The 24,167-nt window shown below is 44.5% G+C and overlaps 1 protein-coding gene across 1 annotated transcript in view; it reads right to left on the minus strand.

Annotated features, from left to right (window-relative positions):
- myo10l3 (myosin X, like 3) overlaps positions 1-24,167 on the minus strand; it is a 54,028-nt gene that overhangs the window by 12,587 nt on the left and 17,274 nt on the right. The window contains exons 2-21 of the mRNA XM_049014223.1: positions 21,051-21,149; positions 16,538-16,696; positions 14,288-14,475; positions 13,772-13,906; positions 13,562-13,686; positions 13,353-13,366; positions 13,091-13,175; positions 12,702-12,805; positions 12,437-12,566; positions 11,102-11,220; positions 10,434-10,580; positions 10,223-10,323; positions 10,019-10,085; positions 9,804-9,896; positions 9,521-9,589; positions 8,002-8,084; positions 7,722-7,830; positions 7,069-7,149; positions 5,884-6,008; positions 3,887-4,001 (exon numbers count right to left, since the gene is read on the minus strand). Of these exons, the coding sequence (XP_048870180.1) occupies positions 3,887-4,001; positions 5,884-6,008; positions 7,069-7,149; positions 7,722-7,830; positions 8,002-8,084; positions 9,521-9,589; positions 9,804-9,896; positions 10,019-10,085; positions 10,223-10,323; positions 10,434-10,580; positions 11,102-11,220; positions 12,437-12,566; positions 12,702-12,805; positions 13,091-13,175; positions 13,353-13,366; positions 13,562-13,686; positions 13,772-13,906; positions 14,288-14,475; positions 16,538-16,696; positions 21,051-21,149 (2,148 nt within the window). The remainder of the gene's footprint in view (positions 1-3,886; positions 4,002-5,883; positions 6,009-7,068; positions 7,150-7,721; positions 7,831-8,001; positions 8,085-9,520; positions 9,590-9,803; positions 9,897-10,018; positions 10,086-10,222; positions 10,324-10,433; positions 10,581-11,101; positions 11,221-12,436; positions 12,567-12,701; positions 12,806-13,090; positions 13,176-13,352; positions 13,367-13,561; positions 13,687-13,771; positions 13,907-14,287; positions 14,476-16,537; positions 16,697-21,050; positions 21,150-24,167) is intronic.

Genomic DNA, 24,167 nt, shown 5'->3' on the forward strand with positions numbered 1-24,167 from the left:
AGCTCTAGGTTTGTAAGATTCTGCTGCATGCAACATATCAGAGGCGGTCAGCATACAGCCCATCATCCGGAAATGTGCCTTGGAATTGTTCTCTTCACACATGGATACCTTTTAGCTAAGACCTTCCCCAGCTATTTGGGCAGCATTGATTAGCACACAAAATCTCTGCAGGGTTTCCCTAAGCATGCAACAACTAATAAAAATAATAATAGTAATAATATTATAAATTACATTCATATAGCACTTTTCACAAACCCGCTTTGCCCCCCACTCTGACATTTCGTTTAGAGACGACCCTCCTGGTTTTGCCTCCATTACTAATCCTGGCTCTTGCTGTATTGAAGCTACATTGACTGTTACAGCTGCTACCACATTGAAAGGCTGAAAGTCCATGTTGAGGCGTATGCATGAATCTTTAATTATAAAATAATATTATATAATCATACATATTTCACATTTTGGGGTGACATGTAGCTCATTGGGTTAGGGATCTGTACCTGCGTCCGAGAGGTTATGGGTTCGTATCCCACGGGTGACCAAGTATTCACATCACTGATGGGTCCTTGAGCAAGGCCATAGCATGAATTATGCCAGGCTGCTCTCTGCCTTTTTCACTAGTACAGATAACTAAATAAAGCCATTGTGTCATTAACCAGGCTGCAAATTATAATTAATTCCTGGACTTTAAGTTTCACTAAACAAATATAAAACCATTACTGGTCCTTTTAATTTCGGAAGCAATATAGACGACACAAGTGAGATTAATTTATCCTGGGTATCACAATGGGTGGAGTCTTGTAGCTTCATGCAGATCTGCAAATCTACTTGTTAAATAGCAGCTTGCCCAGTTAAATGTCAAAGAATTACACAACAGGCCAATAAAACAGGCTCTCAAATTGGCTTTCAAAAAACACTTTTTACTGCCTAAGAGCCGTCTGCTTAGATGAATAGTTTTCCACCACCCTAAAGACAAACAGCACTCCCCGGCACACACCCTATTGCTGATAAGCTCCTACAGTCACCATAAAAAGTCCTTTAAAAATTAGTCAGTGTAGTTTATCTTTTTCTTGCAGTCTTGTACATACTTCCCAAATCTGTCATGTCTGAAGTGTCCTACCACCAAACGAAATGGGGACATAGAAAAACAAACGTTTTTTGAAAAGCATTTGTCTTTGGGTTTTGCATGGTGGGTGCTACAAGGATGTTTCTTTTTATTCTACAAAATTGTGCCTGTGATACGATAATGTATGATAAACACAGAAACATATAAACTCCTAACCAAACTAGCTGCCATACCTGCCAACTGAGAAAAAGAAAATCAAATTAAAACCTCTTCTATGGGAGACTCAACTCCCCAGGTCCCCCCCCCCCCCCAGCTGACTGTTTTCAGTAATTTTTCAAGGTTTTTTTTTTGAGTGTTGCGACAGCTATGTATGTTTATGTGATATGTATCTTTTTCCTTTAAAGCAATCCTTACTCTTCTAACTTCTGCGCTTCCGTCTCCGGCCAATGTAAAGGGAAACTGGAGGGCCAAACCACATCCCGGTGTGGATATCCAGTGGTCTTTCCACAGGGTAATTACCCAGCAGCCACTGCTGCCCCACAGCCTCAGGACTCACTGGGAAAGCACCGATTTGCCATGGGAAAGTGGGATGGACCATGTTTGCAAAATAGGTTCACCACATAAGGAAACGAAAATGAATACTAAACAAACAAATGGCAGAACAGTACAATCGATTGTTCTTGAATTTTGTTTTTTTTGGCATATGGATGTTTTGCTTTTGACCAACCGAACAGAACTACAGGGAGTGCAGAATTATTAGGCAAATGAGTATTTTGTCCACATCATCCTCTTTATGCATGTTGTCTTACTCCAAGCTGTATAGGCTCGAAAGCCTACTACCAATTAAGCATATTAGGTGATGTGCATCTCTGTAATGAGAAGGGGTGTGGTCTAATGACATCAACACCCTATATCAGGTGTGCATAATTATTAGGCAACTTCCTTTCCTTTGGCAAAATGGGTCAAAAGAAGGACTTGACAGGCTCAGAAAAGTCAAAAATACTGAGATATCTTGCAGAGGGATGCAGCACTCTTAAAATTGCAAAGCTTCTGAAGCGTGATCATCGAACAATCAAGCGTTTCATTCAAAATAGTCAACAGGGTCGCAAGAAGCATGTGGAAAAACCAAGGCGCAAAATAACTGCCCATGAACTGAGAAAAGTCAAGCGTGCAGCTGCCAAGATGCCACTTGCCACCAGTTTCGCCATATTTCAGAGCTGCAACATCACTGGAGTGCCCAAAAGCACAAGGTGTGCAATACTCAGAGACATGGCCAAGGTAAGAAAGGCTGAAAGACGACCACCACTGAACAAGACACACAAGCTGAAACATCAAGACTGGGCCAAGAAATATCTCAAGACTGATGAAATGAGAGTGAGTCTTGATGGGCCAGATGGATGGGCCCGTGGCTGGATTGGTAAAGGGCAGAGAGCTCCAGTCCGACTCAGATGCCAGCAAGGTGGAGGTGGAGTACTGGTTTGGGCTGGTATCATCAAAGATGAGCTTGTGGGGCCTTTTCGGGTTGAGGATGGAGTCAAGCTCAACTCCCAGTCCTACTGCCAGTTTCTGGAAGACACCTTCTTCAAGCAGTGGTACAGGAAGAAGTCTGCATCCTTCAAGAAAAACATGATTTTCATGCAGGACAATGCTCCATCACACGCGTCCAAGTACTCCACAGCGTGGCTGGCAAGAAAGGGTATAAAAGAAGGAAAAACTAATGACATGGCCTCCTTGTTCACCTGATCTGAACCCCATTGAGAACCTGTGGTCCATCATCAAATGTGAGATTTACAAGGAGGGAAAACAGTACACCTCTCTGAACAGTGCCTGGGCGGCTGTGGTTGCTGCTGCACGCAATGTTGATGGTGAACAGATCAAAACACTGGCAGAATCCATGGATGGCAGACTTTTGAGTGTCCTTGCAAAGAAAGGTGGCTATATTGGTCACTGATTTGTTTTTTTGTTTTTGAATGTCAGAAATGTATATTTGTGAATGTGGAGATGTTATATTGGTTTCACTGGTAAAAATAAATAATTGAAATGGGTATATATTTGTTTTTTGTTAAGTTGCCTAATAATTATGCACACCTGATATAGGGTGTTGATGTCATTAGACCACACCCCTTCTCATTACAGAGATGCACATCACCTAATATGCTTAATTGGTAGTAGGCTTTCGAGCCTATACAGCTTGGAGTAAGACAACATGCATAAAGAGGATGATGTGGACAAAATACTCATTTGCCTAATAATTCTGCACTCCCTGTACGCTCGTGGGAGTTTAACTTTCACAAAAATGTTCTGAGGGCAGAACAAAAAATGATTGGTTCAGAGAGATAACCAACCAGATTGTAGAAGAGGTGCGTCTAAGCTTGGACCCACCTCCTCTACAATCTGATCAATTATCTCACTGAACCAATCATTTTTCGTTCTGCCCTCAGTACATTTTTGTGTAAGTAAAACTCCCATGAATCAAAACTACACCTTATAAGGACAATATGAGAAAATATATATAGTACTGTGCAAATGTGAGTGCCTACGACTTTTGCACAGTACTGTATGTTGTCTTTGAACGATAAAATGAATATTCTGACATAATGTCAGAAAAATGTAGAATTCATATTTTGCAAATGGATCATTATATGTTGCCTTTGGGCTGGTAGAACCTGAAACAGAGAGGAACCGTATCTACCAGGAGTCAGACACCTAAAATGAGCAACATCCCCCTACATTTCTGCGACCCCGAGACACTGGCTGGGCAGATATCTACAGCTGAAGGTGCAGGAGACCCTGGAGTACGGCACTCTTCACCACCGTTCTTACTTTAGTCTTCCCTTGCTGCCACTCCTTTTGCGTGCTGTCATACGTCGCCAGCAGTCCAACACACATCTGTTTCTCTTCACCACTGTAATTCTTGTTCTTCATGATCATTTTGTACCTGTAGGTGGAACAACATAGTGAGAACTTCAGATGGACATGGGTACATGATCACAAAGCAACTGGCTAGAATCCAGATTGTTAATCGAACACACACAACACATGCATGGCCAGCAGGGGCGGAGCTATAGGTGGGGCGGAGCTATAGGCAGGGCACAGCGATAGATGGGGTGGGCGGGGCCACCACCCCTGAGCCTGGGTCCTCCCCTGGATTGTAGAGGGTGCTCCCCCCAGCAAAAAGAGGACCCTCCCATATACTAAATACACATAAAGATATTCTGATATAATAACTCCAAAGGTCTAACAGCTAGAACATAATATTTATACTTTAATGCTGACTTGCGATTTTATATATCTGTCTTTTTTGTATACATTCTTATTATGGTGGGTGTATGGTGTAATTTAAAATTAGTAGAAAACAAAATCTGTAAAATCCCTATAGCAAACTTAAAATATAATACATAGTAATGTTTTTAAATCAAACTAAGCTGTTCCTTTTGTATTTAATGGTTTTTCATTTGAGGAATTTGCAAAAAACCGCAGTGCATGATGGGTAGGATCTAAAGGCTGCCTATCGTCCTCATCCGTCTGACGACATACATCAAGACTAGGAAGGTGCATAATGTTCATGCCTGGCTGCGTTTGTTGGTCCAGAAAGTTTCAGTTTCGCCATGTAGGCTACGTTCTTAAAAACTGCTTGGATATAGCATCATATGCCGTGGGCCTTTTAATTTGTTTGCAATTTCGCCAGGTAGGCTAACTACTTTAAACTGTGTTTTGTTAGACTACATACTATGTTATATTGTAGTCTTTGTAAATATGTATATAGTTTAGCCTAACCCAGCCACTTAACGGAGCAAGCCAGCTCAACTAGGTGCCGGTCCCAAGTCCGTATTAAGGGGGGGGGGGGGGGGTTGGTGTCAAGAAATAAAGAGACTCTATCTTCTCTGCATCACTGATGTCAAAATGTGGGAAATATGTGGTTGTATAAATAAATGCGTTAAAGTTATTAATGATTCTGTGCTGTTTAAATTGTATAAAAAATTTCTAGGCATAGCCAAACAGATCTCCTGTCTGAAAAGGCGTAGAAAACGCCTTACAGTTTTTGTGAGGGACAGCCGAATTCTCTCGCTAAGTTTCTTGTGATCCTGCACGTACACTTTAAAACTCGTTTCAGCGCCGCCACATACAGGCGTGCGTGCGTGCACGTGTTCTGTGGGGCGGAGCTCGATCGGTGTTTTGCCCGGGGCCTTGTGTGCAGTTGTTCTGCCACTGATGGGCCTTGTGTGCAGTTGTTCTGCCACTGATGGCCGGCACGTATCAGTATGGGCCACATATCCCACACCCACTACTGATCACAGGTCAGGTCTTCTGAAAGTCATATTCCCTTTGCTGGATGGTTTAGAACCAAAGTAAGAGCACAGCGTGCGGCACAAAATTGCGTTTATTAATTATTCCATTAACATTAAGGCTTTAAATATTGCACCAGGCTTTTTCAGCTTTTCTTTTAAACCCCATACAAATTTAACAAACCCCCCCACCACTAAAATGTGATTAAATAAGTAAAACAGAACTCAGGACTTGGGGGGGGGGGCATTTTGACCCCCTTGAATATTGTTCACATTGTGTAAACCATGATCACACTGACATTATATCAAATTAAGGTACATCTCTATAGCTCAATGAAACTGGAATATGGGGGGGGGGGGGGCACAGAGCCCAGACTGGAAACCCCTGATGTACAGCAATCTCATTCCTGCCTTCAGAGACAATACCAAATAATCAGTTAATGTGCCTGGTTAAGTTTGGTCTCTGAGGTTCCTGCGCTCTGTCTAGTCAAAGGCAGCACAGGCATGCTGGTCTTGAACGGACTCCAAACCTACCGGCTGAGGAAGTCCTGAAATGTTCTGCGCACTGGGAACCCAGCCCGTCGGATCTTTACAGTCTCCAGCATCCCGGAATACCGCAGCTGATTCAGGACCACTTCTGGGTCGAAGACACTAGGCGTCTGCATGTTAAAGCACACAGCATTACACAATCTAACCTTCACCCTCTAGAGAAACCTGCATCACTTACAAACAATGCATTCAAATGTATGTTTTTACTTGGCTGCCATAAGGTGTAATACAGGTGTGCACCAAATTCATGGTACCCAGAGGACTCCATCAAATGCTCAGCCAGGCTGAATCTGATCCTTGTGGGCATTGAAACAGAACGGGCTGAATGTACCACACTATGGGCCACTGTTTTAGTCTGTTCCCCTGTTTGGTATTTACTGTTTATATGTGAACCATTGGTAACACTTTAGCTAAAAAGCCCTTTATGATACGTTCATACCACCTTCATAAGACACCTTCATAGTGAAAGCATTAAGAAGAGGATTAATACCAGCTGTATGCAGCATGTGGCAGTGAGGGAGCAGGGCACTCCTCTCTCGCTTTGTGTTTTCATTGTCGGCCTTTCCACCGCCAAAGGTCAAAGGTCAACTGGCTAGCGCACCGCGGCTAGAAAGGACAGCTGTGACCTCTGCGCCCCTGCCGACGGCTTTGGGTGGCAGGAATGCCGAGGCGCCGATGCCCGGTTGCGTTTTAGCGACGCACAAAGGGCCCCTTTCACAGCCCCAGGAAGCGCTGGAACAGCGTGTCCTCTGCATTGTCACATGCTCACTCGCAGAACGAGCAGCAACTTGAGCTTTTCACATTTAGGCAAAGCCAGACCCTCGCCCATCTCGTTCCATGCTCCCCAATAGACTCTCTGTGCTCTACCAGCTCGGGACTAAAGCATTAAAGAGGCCTTGACAGGCACAAGCCAGCTCCCCAAAATGGCCCATCATTGGTGAAACTCTTACAGATAAAAGGATCTTCTGATGCAGATAATGCTATTGAATACTCTTTGACATTTTCTCCCATGTTCTGGGAGAAAACAAATGGCATAATTATACCAAGTGTAAAGGGCCATTGTTTTTAATCAAATTCTACCATTTTCTGTAAAAACATCAGAATAAGGAGCAGAGTCGTGGAACTTTCTCATCATTATGAGCTGATCACAGTATTCGTTGTTCGGCCTACCTTCTCCATGTTGGGTTTGATGCAACGGATGAAGAAGGGGTTGGAGGCACTCAGGGTGGCCATCAGGGAATGAAGGGAGTCCTAGGTTACAAGAACAGAGTTACTCACTCCCTATAACAGTGACGCCACGCCGTAAATTAACACGCCTCTACTGCCACCACACTGGCTTCATCTCACCTGATTGCAGCCTCATTTAGACCATGTAAGGAATTACATAATGTGACCAGAGGAGCTTACAACCTGGTTCTCCACCATACACGAAATTCTTCAACCGCCTAAACCAGTGTTTCCCGATCTGGTCCTCAGAGACCCACAGATAGTCCATGGGTTTGTGGACTGTCTGGTAGGGAGCTGGAGCTCGGAGGGTCCCTGAAGACCAGATTAGGAAACAGGACCTGAAGCTGGTTATTGGGGGCTTGATTCCTTTTGACCAATCACACACCTTTCTTGGGCTTAAAATGATTTAGGCCCCTGTCTGGTAACTGACGTTGCAGTACATGTAGAAATAAGTTCCTTAAAATGATCAAAGTCCTTTTAAAGTCCTCACCTCCTTTAAGTAAACTTTTCATTTAGGTCATGTAAACATCTTCCAATCTACAAGCACTGCAGGTTATCCCAAAATCATTTGTTTGTCAAGATTATTTAGTTCTCACCCGGAACTGAGAGCTGACTGTAGGCTTGCGCCTAGCGGTGCCCATTTTCAGTGTCTCCTCACTGTTCCGGCTCCCCACACGCTCAAACAAGTCGTAGATAAAGTCCAACCTGTTGTACAGACATAGATAATAAAATGGAAGGTACATAACCTGAGATGAATCCTCGGATATCACTGTACAGGAGAACTACAGTAATACGGCTGTTCTGCTGATACACTGATTCACAAATGCTTGCTCGGAACATTCTGTGACTGAGGAAGGAACCGGCGAGATGACTCACCTGCTATCCTTCAGCATGTTTAAAATGTCATCTCTGAATGTGTCTCTGTTCTTCTCTAGAATCCCACGAACATCATAAAGCACCTGTTGAGGATGGAGGACACAGCAAAAATACCTCATGTTTTCGAAGGACTTTGAGGGAACGTGGATCTGGGAGAGGGCAGGAAAGCATTACACTCAGTCCACCTCAGTTTCCAAATAATGCATATATCAATTTGATTTTTTTTCTTTTTGTGAAATCTTACCCATAAGTTCTATTCCTCAGCATAACTAGAAATACCCCTGTTCTCCTAACTTAAGAAACACCTCCCCTGAGTCAGTGTAGCGAAGTCACCTTCTTTTGGAGGTAACAGAAGATGCTTTGATGATGAACTGCACACAGGGGAAATGTGGAATACTGAGGCAGAGAATAAGACTGACAGCAGCAGCGGGCCTGTGGCTTCTGGGCACAGTGACTGTGGCGGCATTGTCTGCTGGCATCTATAAAGGGCAGCCAGTGAAAGGGCGCCTTTCCGCCTCCTCACTGCCAGGGGGCAGGTCCTGCTGCTGTCAGCAAGCCCAGCGCTGACCTTTCCCTGTTCTCCACTCTGCTTTGAGGAGTCGCCCCGGTCTGTCATTCAGTGGCAGACGCCGGGTGGGGGTGGGGGGGGGGGGGGTAACCCCGGGGAGCTGGCTCGAGCCTCGGCAGCAGTCCCGGAAGGGGCACGGTGCCGAATCACCCCCCAACCCCCCCGAGCAGCCCAGTCCTCCCTAATTAGTGAAAGAGAAGCCGAGTGTGGCATTGCAGGCTGGCTGGTGTGTGTTACTGTGAAACAGAGCCAGCAGCAACTGAGTCTCCCTCAAGGGGATACCGGCATGCTCATATGCATGTGTGTGACCCTGTGTCCCGCTGCTTCTGTGCCTTTCCATGTGTTAGAAAGAGGTACAATAAAACAGGAACCAAATTAACGCCACTCGAATCAACCACTTTCTGCGTGCGATATCCTTTTGTGATCATAATCACAGAGGCCACGTCCCTGATCGTTCTGTCCTGTTCTGTCTGGACTCTCTTCTTCCCTTTCATGACACAGCTAACAAGGAAACGCTAATCTAGATTTTCCTAAATAGCGTGACTATGACTAAGCAGGGTCTGATTAGCACTTCATAAATCCATCAGCAGGAATTTACTGCAAACCTATTTCATTTCAGTTAAAGAAAAAAAAATATGAAGCTTTTGCTGAATAAGTGAGACAATGTGGCTGCATGGGCAAAGCTCAGGGGTTTGGTCAGCTGGCTGGGCTCAGATTTTCAGTTTGCACTCTAATCTACATGTGTGTAACAGTTGTAGTCCCTTGCAAATTTTCTTGCATTTTATTTCCTGTTGATGTAACTAATTTTAAGTTTATAGTGGAGTAATATAGATTTGTCATAAGAATTCTTGCGTGAACGTGAGAATCAAAAAGTGTGAGTGTCACGCCAGATGCGTGAGAGTGGGCAACCCTGGTCATAGGTCGTTAGTCAGCAACAATATGAGTAATTACCTCTCCGGCATAGTGCTTGATTCCAAACTGGTGGTCGGCCACCCTGGGCTTCACATAGTAAGGATTTGTCTGCAGGGAGAGGGACATTTGACAGGACAGTTCGTAACACAATTTTCTCACACCAGGTACTCAGTGTTTCACATTTTAAAGATGAACACACATGCGGGCTAATTACCTGGCATGTGCATGTGTTTTAGGCACCTTTCTGGCTGCATGGCTACTTCTGTGTGAGTCTATCTATGTGTGTGTGCATATCGGTGTGAGTGTGTGCATGCAGACTCACAGCATGTCGGCTATGGAGCTTCTCCAGCAGGGTGTAGTCAGTGCCTTTGGGAAAGCGGCTCTCCTCATTGATGAGGGCCAACATGCCGAGTTTCTGAAACAGGGAACAGAGGGAAAGACATAGGCCAGTCTTCCTTAAATGACACCACTGCTAGAGGAAACTGTGGAGATGGTCTCAGTGCTGGACTCAAGGTTTTCTAGCAGCTAGGGGATTACCTTCTCTATTAGATCTAGACACTCAGCGTTGTCCATCCAGTCAATAGCCTCCCAATGTATTCCCTCTCTATGGAAGTAGCACAGGATATTCTGTGGTTAAATTCACACACATCTGCCCATTAACGCAGCCAGTGAAATGACTGGGAATATGAGATTCTGCCGCTTAACAACCTTCAAGCAGAAACCACTTGTTAGTGACCCTACCTGTTGTATTCCAGCTGTTCTAAGGAGAAGATATGTTTGTTGAAGTACTCCTGCAGCTTCTCGTTGGCATAATTAATGTTGAACTGCTCAAACCGGTTCACCTGGTGGACAGAAAGCAGAACATATTCCACCACATGACCATGCTGTCTCAGTCACACGTTTCCATGTCTCTCTACCTGCTGGGTATTCAGTGTGTGCAGATCCACCTCACCTCGAAGTTCTCAAAACCAAATATGTCCAGGATTCCGATAGACTTGAAGTTGTCCTTCCCTTTGATTTTTTGATTCAGCCTCATGATGATCCAAGAGAAGCACTGGGAGTAGAGAGCCATGGCAACCGAATCACGGGAGTCAACGGCCTATCAGAAGGAAGAGCACATTTCACATCTCTCAGCTGACATGTGAAAATGCTTCTATGGGCTACTAGTGCAGTGACAATTAGAAAACAGATTCATGTAGGACCTGTGGAGGGTAGAGGACACAAAGTCACTCAAAAACAAGGAATAATTTGTCAGACATACTGTGTAGGGAAATTTTAACACGCAATGTGTTAATGACCTAAAGCATGAGCACAGCCCAAGCTCAAATACAAAAGATCTAGACTAAGTAATTTCTCCTGATGTCATTTTATGTGCTACGACTCCCCCTGCTGGATGAAGCCTGCTCCTTCAGGTCGGTGTAACGGCAGATTATATTTCCTATAACGTTTGAGGCAGTCAAATAAGAAAGGAAAGTCCAGACGACAATATAAATGAGACAAATGTTCTAATTAACTCATTGTGATTGTGCTTGGCTTGGGACCGTGTACAGGTGGCGCATGTAGCAGGTGGCATTGACGTTTGTGTAGAAAGCAGGGTCTGACACAGCCAGTGATGCCCACCTGCTCCACGGTCAGAGGGGAGCAGATCTCCTCTCCTCGCAGGATCATGGAGCGCTGGGTGAGAACCTCCGAAAGCTGGAAAGAGTCTAGCCCCAGCAGATCACTAACATTACTGACCACTGCGAAAGGGAAGGACAGCGATATCACCATAGGGTTAACAGAAGAAGGATCAAGCAGAAATGCAAATGCCAGAAGTGCTGCCTACAAGTACTGCTGATACTAAGCTTTCAAGGCTCCCAATATGGGCAGAGAGGGAAGGTCTGCATGAAAAAGCTCAGTTGGGATTGGTTATAAAAAACCCTTATCCTAATTGTTGTGAATTCTTTCGATTTGAGACTCTTGTTCTGATAATTGTATTGATTCGTTATGGGGCTTTTATGGCAGCATATGTTGATTAGAGGCTGTCGGGTAAACGGAGGTTGTCGGGTAAACGAAGGTTGTCGGGTAAAACGGAGGTTGTCGGGTAAACGAAGGTTGTCGGGTAAACGAAGGTTGTCGGGTAAACGAAGGTTGCCATTTTTCTCTGCCTACAGCGCTGAGCTGAAGCAGAAGTCACTGCTGATGTAAGCATTTAATGTTCGAATTATATGAATGTTATGCGATTGCCTGTGCGATGTTTACATGGGTTAGCGGAAGTTATAAAGTTGTATAAGCGCTAGTCGCGAGTTCGCCTGGTGAGTAAATATAACCCGGCTGCATTCGACGGTTGGACACATTTAGTGTTAATTATGCTGATGTCCAAATGAATGGCTGAATTGGTTAATGATTGTATAAGCTAATGGATATAAGCTGTTCATAAAGATACTGCATAGTTCTAATTATAGTGATTTGTGCTTCAGTGCTGAATGTATTGTTGTAACAGTGCCATATGCCTCAATGTCTTTATTCTGTTTGTTTATTATAGAGAATTCTGTCTTCAGTTCAGTCCACGCGTCAATCCTGTCCCTTGAGTGCTCCATCTTGTATGTGGGAATTGTAACCTGCTCCGTAGTAAAGTTCTTAACTCTGCTTAACGACTCAGTCCTCTCTGACCGGAGCCCTCCAGCGGTCAATCATATCACACACCGGCATCAGGGGGTAGAATTCCTCAACACTAATAAGGACCTGCTGTGCTCCGAGGCAGAGAGACAGACCCATGGTAATTCTTAGTTTTATGGCAATACTGCTATTGTGAGAGAAATTCATCCCACTCCTGGACTGATCCTGTGTTGTATTTATAGGGATTGGCTGGGAATAGTTCATATCCCTAAAATCTGCCTCTTTTCAACCTTCTGCATCTTCACCCACTCTCTACTAGGGAACCGAAAATTTATTCTGGCCAGACTGGTTTCTCACCTCCTTTGGTTGTGATCTGGGCCCCTCCGGCCGTCATGAACTCGATATTGCCCAACTGTAGAACTCCAGACAACAGTTTGAAGACATCACGGATCTCCTCCTCCGTGAATTCCATGACCTTCAGAGCTTCCTACAGATAGAGGAGGATGCGGACCACCCATTCATGAATACTCCTGCCTCGATATGAACACACAAGTTTACAATGACCTCAGCAGATGCAAGCGCATGCAAACCTGTCAAAACCTTCAGCTGCAGCCTCCCTTACCATCACACTTTCAAAGAGATCTTTGTCATTCAGGCTCTTGTCTCTCACACATCCAGACTGCCGTAGGTAGTGATAGTTCTTTGGCTCTTCAAGGAAGTACAACTCTAATATTAAGGAAAATCAAGTCAAGTGACCACCAGGGTCAAAAGATCCATGTATGTAATTCCATATTACATAAACTTTACATACATATAATAAATAATGCATGTAAAGCATTCATAATCTATCATGATTTCACATACATACTTATTTAACCTGTGTACTGACTGTCATTAAAACCTATTCAAAACTGGAATTGTACCATTGAGGGCAGGAAAACGTTTGAGATCCCATCCTAGATGTCCTTACCATTCATTCACCAAAAACCCAAGATAATCTGTGGGACTCACCTCTATGATCCTGATCAGCACCAGCTAATAGTGCATAGAAGATGTGATAGTTCCTTTCTCCAGGGTTCTGACGCACCACTCGATTCTGGAACGGAGATCGAAGGTCTTTCAAGACAATTAAACACTAATCCAAAAAACATTATTGGGTGTGTGTCTCCCAAGTTCATTTTTTTCTGCAGCCACCTGGCATGGAAGAATTCATTCAAGCCAGAGATCTAGGAGAAAAAAAGGTAACAGAGATACACGATAGAGGTGGAATTACCTTTTCAAGTAAATCTGGAGCACAGAGGTCAAGGAATCATACGATAAAAGATAATAATCAATCAGAAATTTACATTCACAATACACTCTAGAACTGCTGAGAACTCCGATGATTCAACTGCTGTGCGCTCAGAGGGTTTAACACTTACTCAAGCCTTGAGGAAGCCTACATTTAAGCCTGTGTGAGAAAATGCGGTAGGGAAAGGATACAGTCGACAATGCAGCCCCCCTGAATGTGTCCGCCCTCCGAGAAGTGCAGTTGGATGAACTTGCCAAAGCGACTGGAGTTGTTGTTGTAAACAGTTTTAGCGTTCCCAAAGGCCTCCATGATGGGACTGTGGCAAAGGCAAAAAGATATTGTTGGCCTTCACAGTCATTCGACAATGAGACCCTGGGTCTGTACGATAAGTTTATACGCACCTGCTCTGCACAATGGCCTGCTCCACACGGGTGGTCCTCTCGGAAGGTGGGGTCCCATATGAATTTTGGCTCATGACCGACAGAAACTTCAGAAGCAGCTTGGTACTCTCTGTCTTTCCAGCACCACTCTCCCCGCTGCCATAGCAGAAACCAAACTCACTCACAGTGTTCAGATAACATTCTCAGAAAGTTCACCAGATGAACAGGAACCTCTTCAACCTTAAACCTCAATACGTACTTCATTTACCTCCATGCATTGACAGAACAGATTAAAAATCTGCCAATACAGCAATGCTCTGTTCTAAGATTAAGGCTATTAACATATTTTGATAGGGCACTTTCATGTGATTGTACCATAGCGCTTGGACAAGGAAAATAATCCTTCAGCAAATCACAAATCCCCTCACATCTCATTGGTCCCGGGCTGTGCGGCGCTCTCAACAGTCAGCTGATGCCGTCACAGACTTGGCTGGGGTTATGCGGTCTGAAGAGACAGCTCCCGTGTGGCTCGCTCACCTGATGAGCACGCACTGGCTGTCGTGCCTCTTCCACAGGCAGCGGTAGCACTCATTGGCCACAGCGAAAATGTGGGGCGGTAGCTCCCCCAGGTGGTGGCGACTGTAAAGGTCCACGGCAGCTGGGTCGTACAGCCCGGGGATTTGCTTGTAGGGGTTCACCGCCGCCAGGATGGAGCCGATGTTGGTCTGCAAAGTTTAGAGGTATTCATGGAGTATTTAAACAGTATTTAAACAGCTGCGTGTGGGGGATTAAAAAGAATATTAAAGAAAAGATTAAAATGGCCTGGCACATAATGATATTTTTATTACATGTGCCAACCCCCCATTCCTTATCAGAAACAAATACTATTTATGGAAGCACCTGGGGATTAAATAAAGATTACACTCAACCTCCACTGATGTAAATACGCTACCATCAAAATACTGTCTATGTCCTTCTTTGCAAAATCAAGGAGCCAAAGGACAGTAATTCAGGGTTTTCTTCTCTTTTTTTCCTCTCTTTTCCCAGTAATTCTTTTCACATTATTTTCACATTATTTATAATGTCACATTGATTTATCTCAATATTACCATCGACTGGAATGCATAAGGCTATAAAGGGCGAGCTAAAAGCATTCAGAGATAAGGTTACACTTCCCAGAGACACTTGCAACAGAGATATTGTGAAAGCAAATAACTTGAAAGGCAACGTCATCAATTTACACGTCTGCATTAATGTGAAATCTGCAGCAGCAGCAGCAGCAGCAAAACCCAGAATAGATGCTACAACATAAAGTCAGACAAAGGGAAGTCGTGAATAGTAATGCTGAGGCAAAATCTCGATCAATGAATAAGATTTAATTATAGCCTATTTCTGGATGAAATGACCCAAAAGATCCATCCATTTTCCCGTACGCTATCCACACAAGGCAGGGAGTAACACAGGATGGGGTGCCAACCCAATGCAGGGCACACTCATGCCAGTCACCAGTCACTCACACACCATTCACACCTATGGGGAAATTGTGAACTCCAGGTCACTTTTCTATGTTTTCTTGTTACACGGTGATGATGAGAGCATGCTCGAGCCAGGATCATTAAGTACGATGTGAATGCAGACCAGCATGGGAGTGGGGAGGGGGGCAATTCTGCTCAACACAGTACAAGGCCAGCAGGCCAAGTGTGAGTACACCCTTAGTATGTTTTTGGGCCATGGGGGGAACCCAGAGGAAGTCCCACAAAAACACGTGGAGAACATGCATACACTCCTGGGCAAAATAAAATGGGCCAAACCGCAACAGCACAGGACCCCAGGACCAGGATAAACTAGTGTAATACTGTGATGTACTTACTGGGAGTTTGGACAGAATTACAGAGATTTATATGCAATACCACAGTTTTAACACCAGAGGCAGCGAAGACACATAAACATATTCAGACCTAGCAGACCTGCAGACCTAGCTATGTGTGGTACCTGTACACAAAGACAATCCTGCTGCTGCCTTCCGTTGTGCAGAGCCCTGGGCTTCCAGTGCATGTCCAACTTCCCTCTGGCACTCCTGCTCTTTCTGATTCTATAGACACAGTATGCGTCTGTATGTGCGTATGTGAGTACGTTTGTATAACAACATACGGAAGAAAAAGATAAGGATAGATCTGTGAAGGCTCCAGTCAGTCTCTGAGTTGCATTACCGCCTAGCCTCTCTTAAAATATGGCCTAGAAGGGTCACATGACACCCACAGCCTCCAGACACATTCAAGTCACAGACATACACATGACTAGGGATGAAAGGAGTAAGGGGTATTTTTACTGGGAAGGACACTGTTGTGATTTTCAGATTTCAGCTATTCAAACAAACACAGGTTGGTTCTGATCAACTGTTTGCAATTAGCAGTAAATTTGAAGCAGTCCTAAAACATGGGAAATAGAGTTTCCTCAAATTTATAAGCAATTTCCTTCATCCTCATTATACCATTCAAGGGTTTAGTTTGGCAAACATAAGTTGTGTGTTTCTTGCAACAGGAAGACTTCAATAGGCTTCTCCAAGACAAAGCTATTTTCTATAGTGTTTATCCCAGACAGGAAGCACCTGCCATTAAGTGGAAGTTGACATACATTTTCTGACAGACATCTTGGGAATTTCACTAAGGGACAATGCTCTGCATGAGAAACTGAGAGTAACAGACATTTTCCCAAACTACAGATGGCTATTAAATGGCCAGTACAGTGCTAAAACTGTGACCTTCCAGAACATTCTTCTGGGCTTACATAGATGCAGTCCTCCCAGTAGCGGATGTACAGGTTGTGCATGATGGCGGCTTCGTGCAGCTCGGCCAGGGTTGACATGTCCTCCACCCCGTTGATGCTGGATAGATGCATGGCATATAGTTTCTGTCTGCTCACCTCGCTGGACTGCAGGCAGATTACCTAGAAAAACAGAGCAGACACATACCACATACTGTATGTAACACATAACCATGGTCTACCAAAACAAGAGAATGCTATTGCATTTTTACTTATTTAGCATAACTCAATGTCTTTAGACTGTGGAAGAAAACTGAAGTAACTCCACATGACACAGGGGTCAGTTCTTTAATGTTAATACATCCATGTACCAGTACAGTGTGTTGAAATATCACTTCCCTTATGCCCTCTATGCTTTACATAAGTACAAATACAAAAAATAGATGCGTAACATCAACACCACAATACAGAACTATATAAATATAAACATAACTATACCCAGCTCCAATTCCCGCAAAAAAATTCCATATAATAAATTTGATTTGCACGATGTGAGAAGTCTGGAAAGCTCTTTAGTGTCATTTGACTGGACAGAAAGGGCTTTGGGTGCTGATGTCCTAGTTTTACATAACTATAGATAGACACAGCATTTGTGGGGCCAACATGTTGTCATTAAAATTGAAACCATTCTGGCCTCAAGAGGAATAAATACTGGGAATAACAACAGAAAGAAAAAGAAAGAGACAGAATCGGCTTGATAACTGTGTAGAGACAAACCTTTCTTTGATTTTAGAAAAAAACTTGCAAAATACAGTCATTCAGCAGACTGTTTGATTCAAAGAAATATAAAACGTCTCCAGTGTACATGGCTTGATTTTATTGGAGTAAAATCGACCCAGGGTTATGATCCATGACCTGAGTTACTACAATTCCTGCTACTCAGAGGTGGTGTATTATAATGTACAGTATATATGACCCATAAGAAATATTTCATTTGTAATTGCATAGTACACTTGTACAAGGAATAAAGTGATATACAGCTTTGAGAGGTGTTATTGCCAAATTACTCCAAAAATCTAAAGATGGAGGAAGTGCAAAGGAACATGCAATAATATATGCAGGAAATCAGCATTAATAAAGCCTTGGGGGATGGGCGCAGGTGGGCATGGGAATGTGCCTGGTTTGGGCAGGGACAGGGGCTTGAAATAGCCAGCGCCATGAGGAATGCCAGCTGGTCACTCAGTACAGCGCGCTCACAATCATCTGTCTGCCCGAGATCCAGCACATGGTTACAGGGAGTCGGAAGTCTGTCCACAATGCACAGGGGCAGGGGACACCCCGGGTGGGATATCAGCCAATCACGGGGCACATGGGCAGGGGACACCCCGGGTGGGATATCAGCCAATCACGGGGCACATGGGCAGGGGACACCCCGGGTGGGATATCAGCCAATCACGGGGCACATGGGCAGGGGACACCCCGGGTGGGATATCAGCCAATCACGGGGCACATAGGTAGGGGACACCCTGGGTGGGATGTCAGTCCATCACAAGACACAAGGTAGGGGACTCCCTGAGTGGGATGCCAGCCCATCACAGGGTACCCGTGCACACAAACACCCACCCACCCACTCACCCACACACACATACATACACACACACACTGTGGTCAATTTCGAGAAGCCAGTTTAGTGACCATATGTGTTTTGGACTACAGGAAGAAATCGACATGAATAGGGGAGAACACGTACACGCACAGGAATCAGACACATGGAGCTTTGCAGGTTTAAGGCCACTGTTTGTTTCTTATGACATACTTCCATAGTTTTTGCTCCAATCTGATAACATGCACACAAAGGAGGAAGTATTTCCTGTCCACAGGAAGCGGTGGGTAATGTTGCCTATTACACTAAACCAGTTTGTCACCATCTCCACCTGCCCCGACCAGCCTGGCTGCCCCTCCCCCACCTTGCACATGCTTCCCATTGGTGAAATCCCCTCTCGGCCTCTTGTTGCCAGGACACCACTTCCTCCACTGAAGATGGTGCCATCTGGACCAAGAACGGAGCAGCCCCCCAGGAGGGCAGCTGGGGATATCCCTAAAAAACAGCTAATAACTGGAGTGAGCTTTGTGTTTGTCCCTGTGGAGCTCTATTTGTGTAAGTTTGTGCACATATGTGTACGTGTGCATGCTGTGTGGTACTGCCGTACACCAAAATGAATCTGAAGACTCACTATTATTATAAATCTGTGTCTGTTAACTGGACACAAGCTGGCTGGAAGATTCCCCCGTCGGGGGGAAGGGACAAGTGTCCAAGCGGAAATAAACCACTATGAAAACACAGGAAGGTCGAGCCCAGCCTCTGTCAGCTGGCAGCCCAGCCCCTCTAAATAAAGTGATACATAAAGGAACTGCTCCAGGCCGTCACAGCACTGCATCACCGCCAATGAAGCCAAGCGCCAGAGTGCTAAGTGAGAGACTCATCTCAGAACCCCCTGGGAGAGCAGAGCCACGAGCATGACCCTTTGGATGGTGACCATGCCAGTCTGCCTGTCTTCCTGCTGCCATCACAGTGCAGCTTCTTACATACTTGGATCGATTCTCCAAGAAGAGAAATACACTGATGTATCAAAACAGCACAGCGCCATCTACTGAACAAACTCAGATTACAAGCTGCTGTAAGGACCATAACATTAGGTTTTGAGAATGTTAACAAGGTAGGTTTGATTAACATATATCAAACATGTCAAACATATATCAAATATGTTTGATTAACATATCCTACTACAGCCCTAAGTCGGATAGGGGGAACACAACTGGATGGATTGTTGGACGAACTGGAAATTGATAAATACATACAATAAATCGGGGGCAAACTTAAAAACTTTTGCCCAAAAAAAAATTTGTAAAAAAATTCTGGAAATTTATTTTCAAAATGTTATTCCATCATTTAACATTTGCAATGGAAGAGAATATTCACGCGTTAAACTGACACTGAATCAGCCTGTAGCCCAGTATAACTGGCTCAAACAACACTGTACATTAGACCCAAAGAATTAAGGACCCAGAAATGAGTGTCGCCTCGTATAATAACAGTCTCTCAAAGATAAGTTTTTTTTTAACCCACCCATTTGGCATATAAGGGTTCTGAAACCACATGGGCACACGTGTCGGCCAGACTTAGGGCCGTTACACATGGTTAGGACAGCGGCACGGCCCTGAAATAGCTCCGTACTCCACCAGTGGAAAAGCCCAGGACTGGGTGTGTGTCAGAGTCACGAAGGATTCAGCTTCAGTATAAAAGGCAGCGTCCTTTCAAGCTCAGTGGCCAGAACTCCGGAGATCGACTTTCCCTTGCGGTGGCAGAGCCAGAAATAACTTCCATCATTAGTTAAATTCACATGAGCACAATCCGTGACAAGGAAATAATGACAACTTCAAAGGCTATGCACCAAGAGGGCTAAAATGTGGTGATTCTCTTTAGTTTTATTCTAAAAAAGGATAGCGTTCAGTTTCAGTTACCATGTCATTTAATTCTTTTCCCTCAATTCACAGTGATCTATATATAAATGCCATTGAACGGCAGTCATGCAGTAATTATACAGTAAGTACAGTAAAATGCTAAAACAAAGCAGCAGTTTATATCATTTTTGATCTTGGCCAGCAGTATGTAGATTCTGGGGGGTTTTACAGGAGCAGCTTGTGTTTATGAGGTCTATAAACCGTGCGAACTGTACAGGCCTTAGGAAGCGATTGCATGGCCAAGGGCCCAGAAGGCACGTTCTTCTGCCAAGACATCTGATTTCAAAACATTGAGCCCTTGTGTTATTGTCAACAGCTCCCCACCCCCTGGAACCAGCAGCTCAGCGCAGGATTTCCTCCAGACACAAAGGTCCACCTGAGGCCAGGGGAGCGTCTCTGGGACCATCCAGGCCTCAAGTCACTCTCTTTCTCCTTCTGCTTCTAGGCCATGTGTACAGAAAGAAGCCAGTTTAACGCTGGAGATGCTCAAGCTATCATTTCAATGCCAGACACTCCATGAACATTAAAACTATTTGTTAGTGTCTAAGACTAAGACAAAAATTATTGCAAGTCGTGCAACAGTAATGGAAAACAAGCATACTATTAAAACTTCATTAATAATACTGAATTATGTCAAGTTGGAGCCGAGACACAGACAACAATGGGTCCAAGTCGTTAAATTTTGTAGGAGAAGCACATTTCTCACTTAAGAAGAAGTAGGAGGAGCCCAATTCTCACTGAACTTCACCTATTGTTGAAATCAAATCACCAAAATTAAAGGGAAAAAGCTCTTTAAAAAAACACATTAAGTTGCTTAGCTGCTGCTTTGACATAAAATGGCATTCAGTTCTTGGTCATTTGTTCAGTTATGTATTTTACAGAAGCAAAAGAAAGTATGTATCTTGCTCAAGGGTATTTGAGTTAGATAAAACCTGAAATTTGTAGCCTTGATCATAAGGTTAGCAGTATCTCCTACATGCTGTGCTGGTTGCACCTCAAGCAGACAAAAGCTTACCTCTCCGTAGTCTGTGGTGAGGACGAGATCACCGTCCTCACAGGAGCTGACTGTGCACGGAAGCAGCTGTTCTCTGTGCCTGACCCAGACCCGGGCCCCCTGCAATACAGTGACACACCGATTCAGGGCAGTGTTTACATGACACCTTAGTTGGACCTGTGTTTATACTAAAACAGTCATACACTGATTCACAGCTGAGTCAGACTTCGGGACATGGCTGAGTTTTGAGAGCATGTTACTTTCACACTGATAAAGCAGCCAGCAGGAAACGCCCAGCTACATGTTCACCAAGGCCGCATGGACACTGCACAATGGGATTCAGCTGAAATCACATGGTAACGGCTTATGAAGGACTTAAACCAATTGCTGTGTTTACTCCAGTTCGGGGCAGGGCCTGTGAATTCCCTGTGTGGGAGGGGATCATATATCATCCGCAACACACACACACACACACACACACACACACACACACACACACACACACACACACACACAGGGAGTCTTCCTTGCTTCATGTGTGACTGCACATCCAGACAGCTGTAATTCCGCCTGCCTATGACAGCTATGCAGCCCCACAGGCAGAGACAGGTAACCGTGTGACTCACAGGTACCAGGGTAGGGCGGTGGGACTGTTCCATTAGCATCCCACTGTGTAGCTAATCATATGCTGTGGTATAGTGAAACCCCAAACGCTCCAAAGGCATGCAGAAATTGGGGCAGAGTGCTGACTGAACGCTATACTCTGGTTTGGTCAGAAGTAATGTGGAGGCACAACGAAGACTGTAGGTCCAGAAATTTTCAGATCTTTTAAACCAAATATGCCCAGGGTTTCTTAAAAAACCATAAATAAGGGATATTAAACACTGATGTTACTTCAACACAAGGTCAGATATACACATGGGATACATCTCAAGGCAGCTCCCAGAATCCATCTCCTATCAAGCGTACTTATTCTGCAGATCAGGGACCCTATAAGCTCCTGCTTCTTTAAAGGCGCAACACTGCAGAAGTCACTACCTGCTGTTTTTAAGGAGTACCACTGCAAAAGTCACTGCCTGCTGCTTTAAAGGAGTACCACTGCAAAAGTCACTACCTGCTGCTTTAAAGCAGTAACACTGCAAAAGTGACTACCTGCTGCTTTAAAGGAGTACCACTGCAAAAGTCACTGCCTGCTGCTTTAAAGGAGTACCACTGCAAAAGTCACTGCCTGCTGCTTTAAAGGAGCAACACTGCAGAAGTCACTACCTGCTGTTTTTAAGGAGTACCACTGCAAAAGTCACTACCTGCTGCTTTAAAGGAGTAACACTGCAGAAGTCACTACCTGCTGTTTTTAAGGAGTACCACTGCAAAAGTCACTACCTGCTGCTTTAAAGGAGTACCACTGCAAGTCACTACCTGCTGCTTTAAAGCAGTAACACTGCAAAAGTCACTGCCTGCTGCTTTAAAGGAGTAACACTGCAGAAGTCACTACCTGCTGTTTTTAAGGAGTACCACTGCAAAAGTCACTACCTGCTTCTTTAAAGGAGTACCACTGCAAAAGTCACTCCCTGCTGCTTTAAAGGAGTAACACTGCAGAAGTCACTACCTGCTGTTTTTAAGGAGTACCACTGCAAAAGTCACTACCTGCTGCTTTAAAGGAGTACCACTGCAAAAGTCACTGCCTGCTGCTTTAAAGGAGTACCACTGCAAAAGTCACTACCTGCTGCTTTAAAGCAGTACCAAAGCAAAAGTCCCTGCCTGCTGCTTCAAAGGAGTACCACTGCAAAAGTCACTACCTGCTGCTTTAAAGCAGTACCAATGCAAAAGTCACTGCCTGCTGCTTTAAAGGAGTACCACTGCAAAAGTCACTGCCTGCTGCTTTAAAGGAGTACCACTGCAAAAGTCACTGAACATTTGATATATACCAAAAAATCATTGTCATGTAGCTTTGGCTAAACCATGACTGAATAAACATAACACTACAGAAAATGTTCAGTGAAAAGTGAGAAGAAATTGCGGAACAGATTGGAAATTTTGTTCCCTGACTTGAAGGTGTTCTTGGGATCATGGGATAATTCTGAGATAAAGCTGTGTGAGTGGATTGAGTAAATCACAGTCGGAAAACAGAAGACACACTGCAGAATCTGCTTGGTGACACTTTCAGGATTACATGTGGCAAATTATGTTTATCCATTACATTTAATCACACGATAAAGGAGTTTATATGCATATAAACGTACTCTGTAATCACAACAGAATTATGCGAGGATCAAAATAAGAGAAAAATGGAGATTATAGATATAGTCAAAGCAAAGCAAAGACAAAGCAAGTAAATGTTTGCTACAAATGTTGACCAGTAACAACAACAAAGGTATTGGAAATAGATATGATTTCCTATACCATGGGAGGCACTTCCCAATAAAACAGGTATGTGCAATAAGCTGTTTCTTGACAGCAGCAGCTCACTGGCTGGTTCATCCAGACTTTCATTATCTGCTCGCTCCACTTACAAGGTGCCGTTGTCGTGGAGCCCTGAGACGAGGCTGCTCGCACCAATCATAAATTAAATGCTGCCCTATAATATCTGTAGGGGACAAGAAGCTCTTCTGCACGTATGCACCATGCAAAACATGCAAGCTACCAATAAGAGACCCTTTCCTGAAATTCATGAGGAAGATGCCATTAGTTTTTGATTCTTGGATGTCCCTGACCTTTTGTGACATGACTCTGAAGCAGCGATATTTAATAATGCAAAGGCAGCAAGAGGGCCGGAGTCGATTTCCAAGGAGAGCCCCCCCACCACCACCACCACCACCACCAACCTCGCCCAGGCCCTGACAGCCTGGACCGACCCATGCCATCACCTGCTCCAGAGCTCGCTTTGCTCCCGAGTGAGACCAGGCCACTCTCACAATCGCTCAGGTGTGCTAATCCCCCTCATTGCCCCCATTCAGCCGACCCACGGAGTGTCGAACATATTGTTCACCCAGCAGCGGCGGCAGAGCGGCAGCATCAATGGGGCCACGGTTCCACAAAGGAACCTGATGCAAGATCAGAGCTCAGTGACATCGATCCTCATCAATAATGGAGAAACCCCTCGTGCCACATGATGAGGCCAGGACACACTAGCAGGAGCAG

The sequence above is a fragment of the Brienomyrus brachyistius genome, chromosome 1 (genome assembly GCF_023856365.1).
Source record: "Brienomyrus brachyistius isolate T26 chromosome 1, BBRACH_0.4, whole genome shotgun sequence".
Taxonomy (NCBI): domain Eukaryota; kingdom Metazoa; phylum Chordata; class Actinopteri; order Osteoglossiformes; family Mormyridae; genus Brienomyrus; species Brienomyrus brachyistius.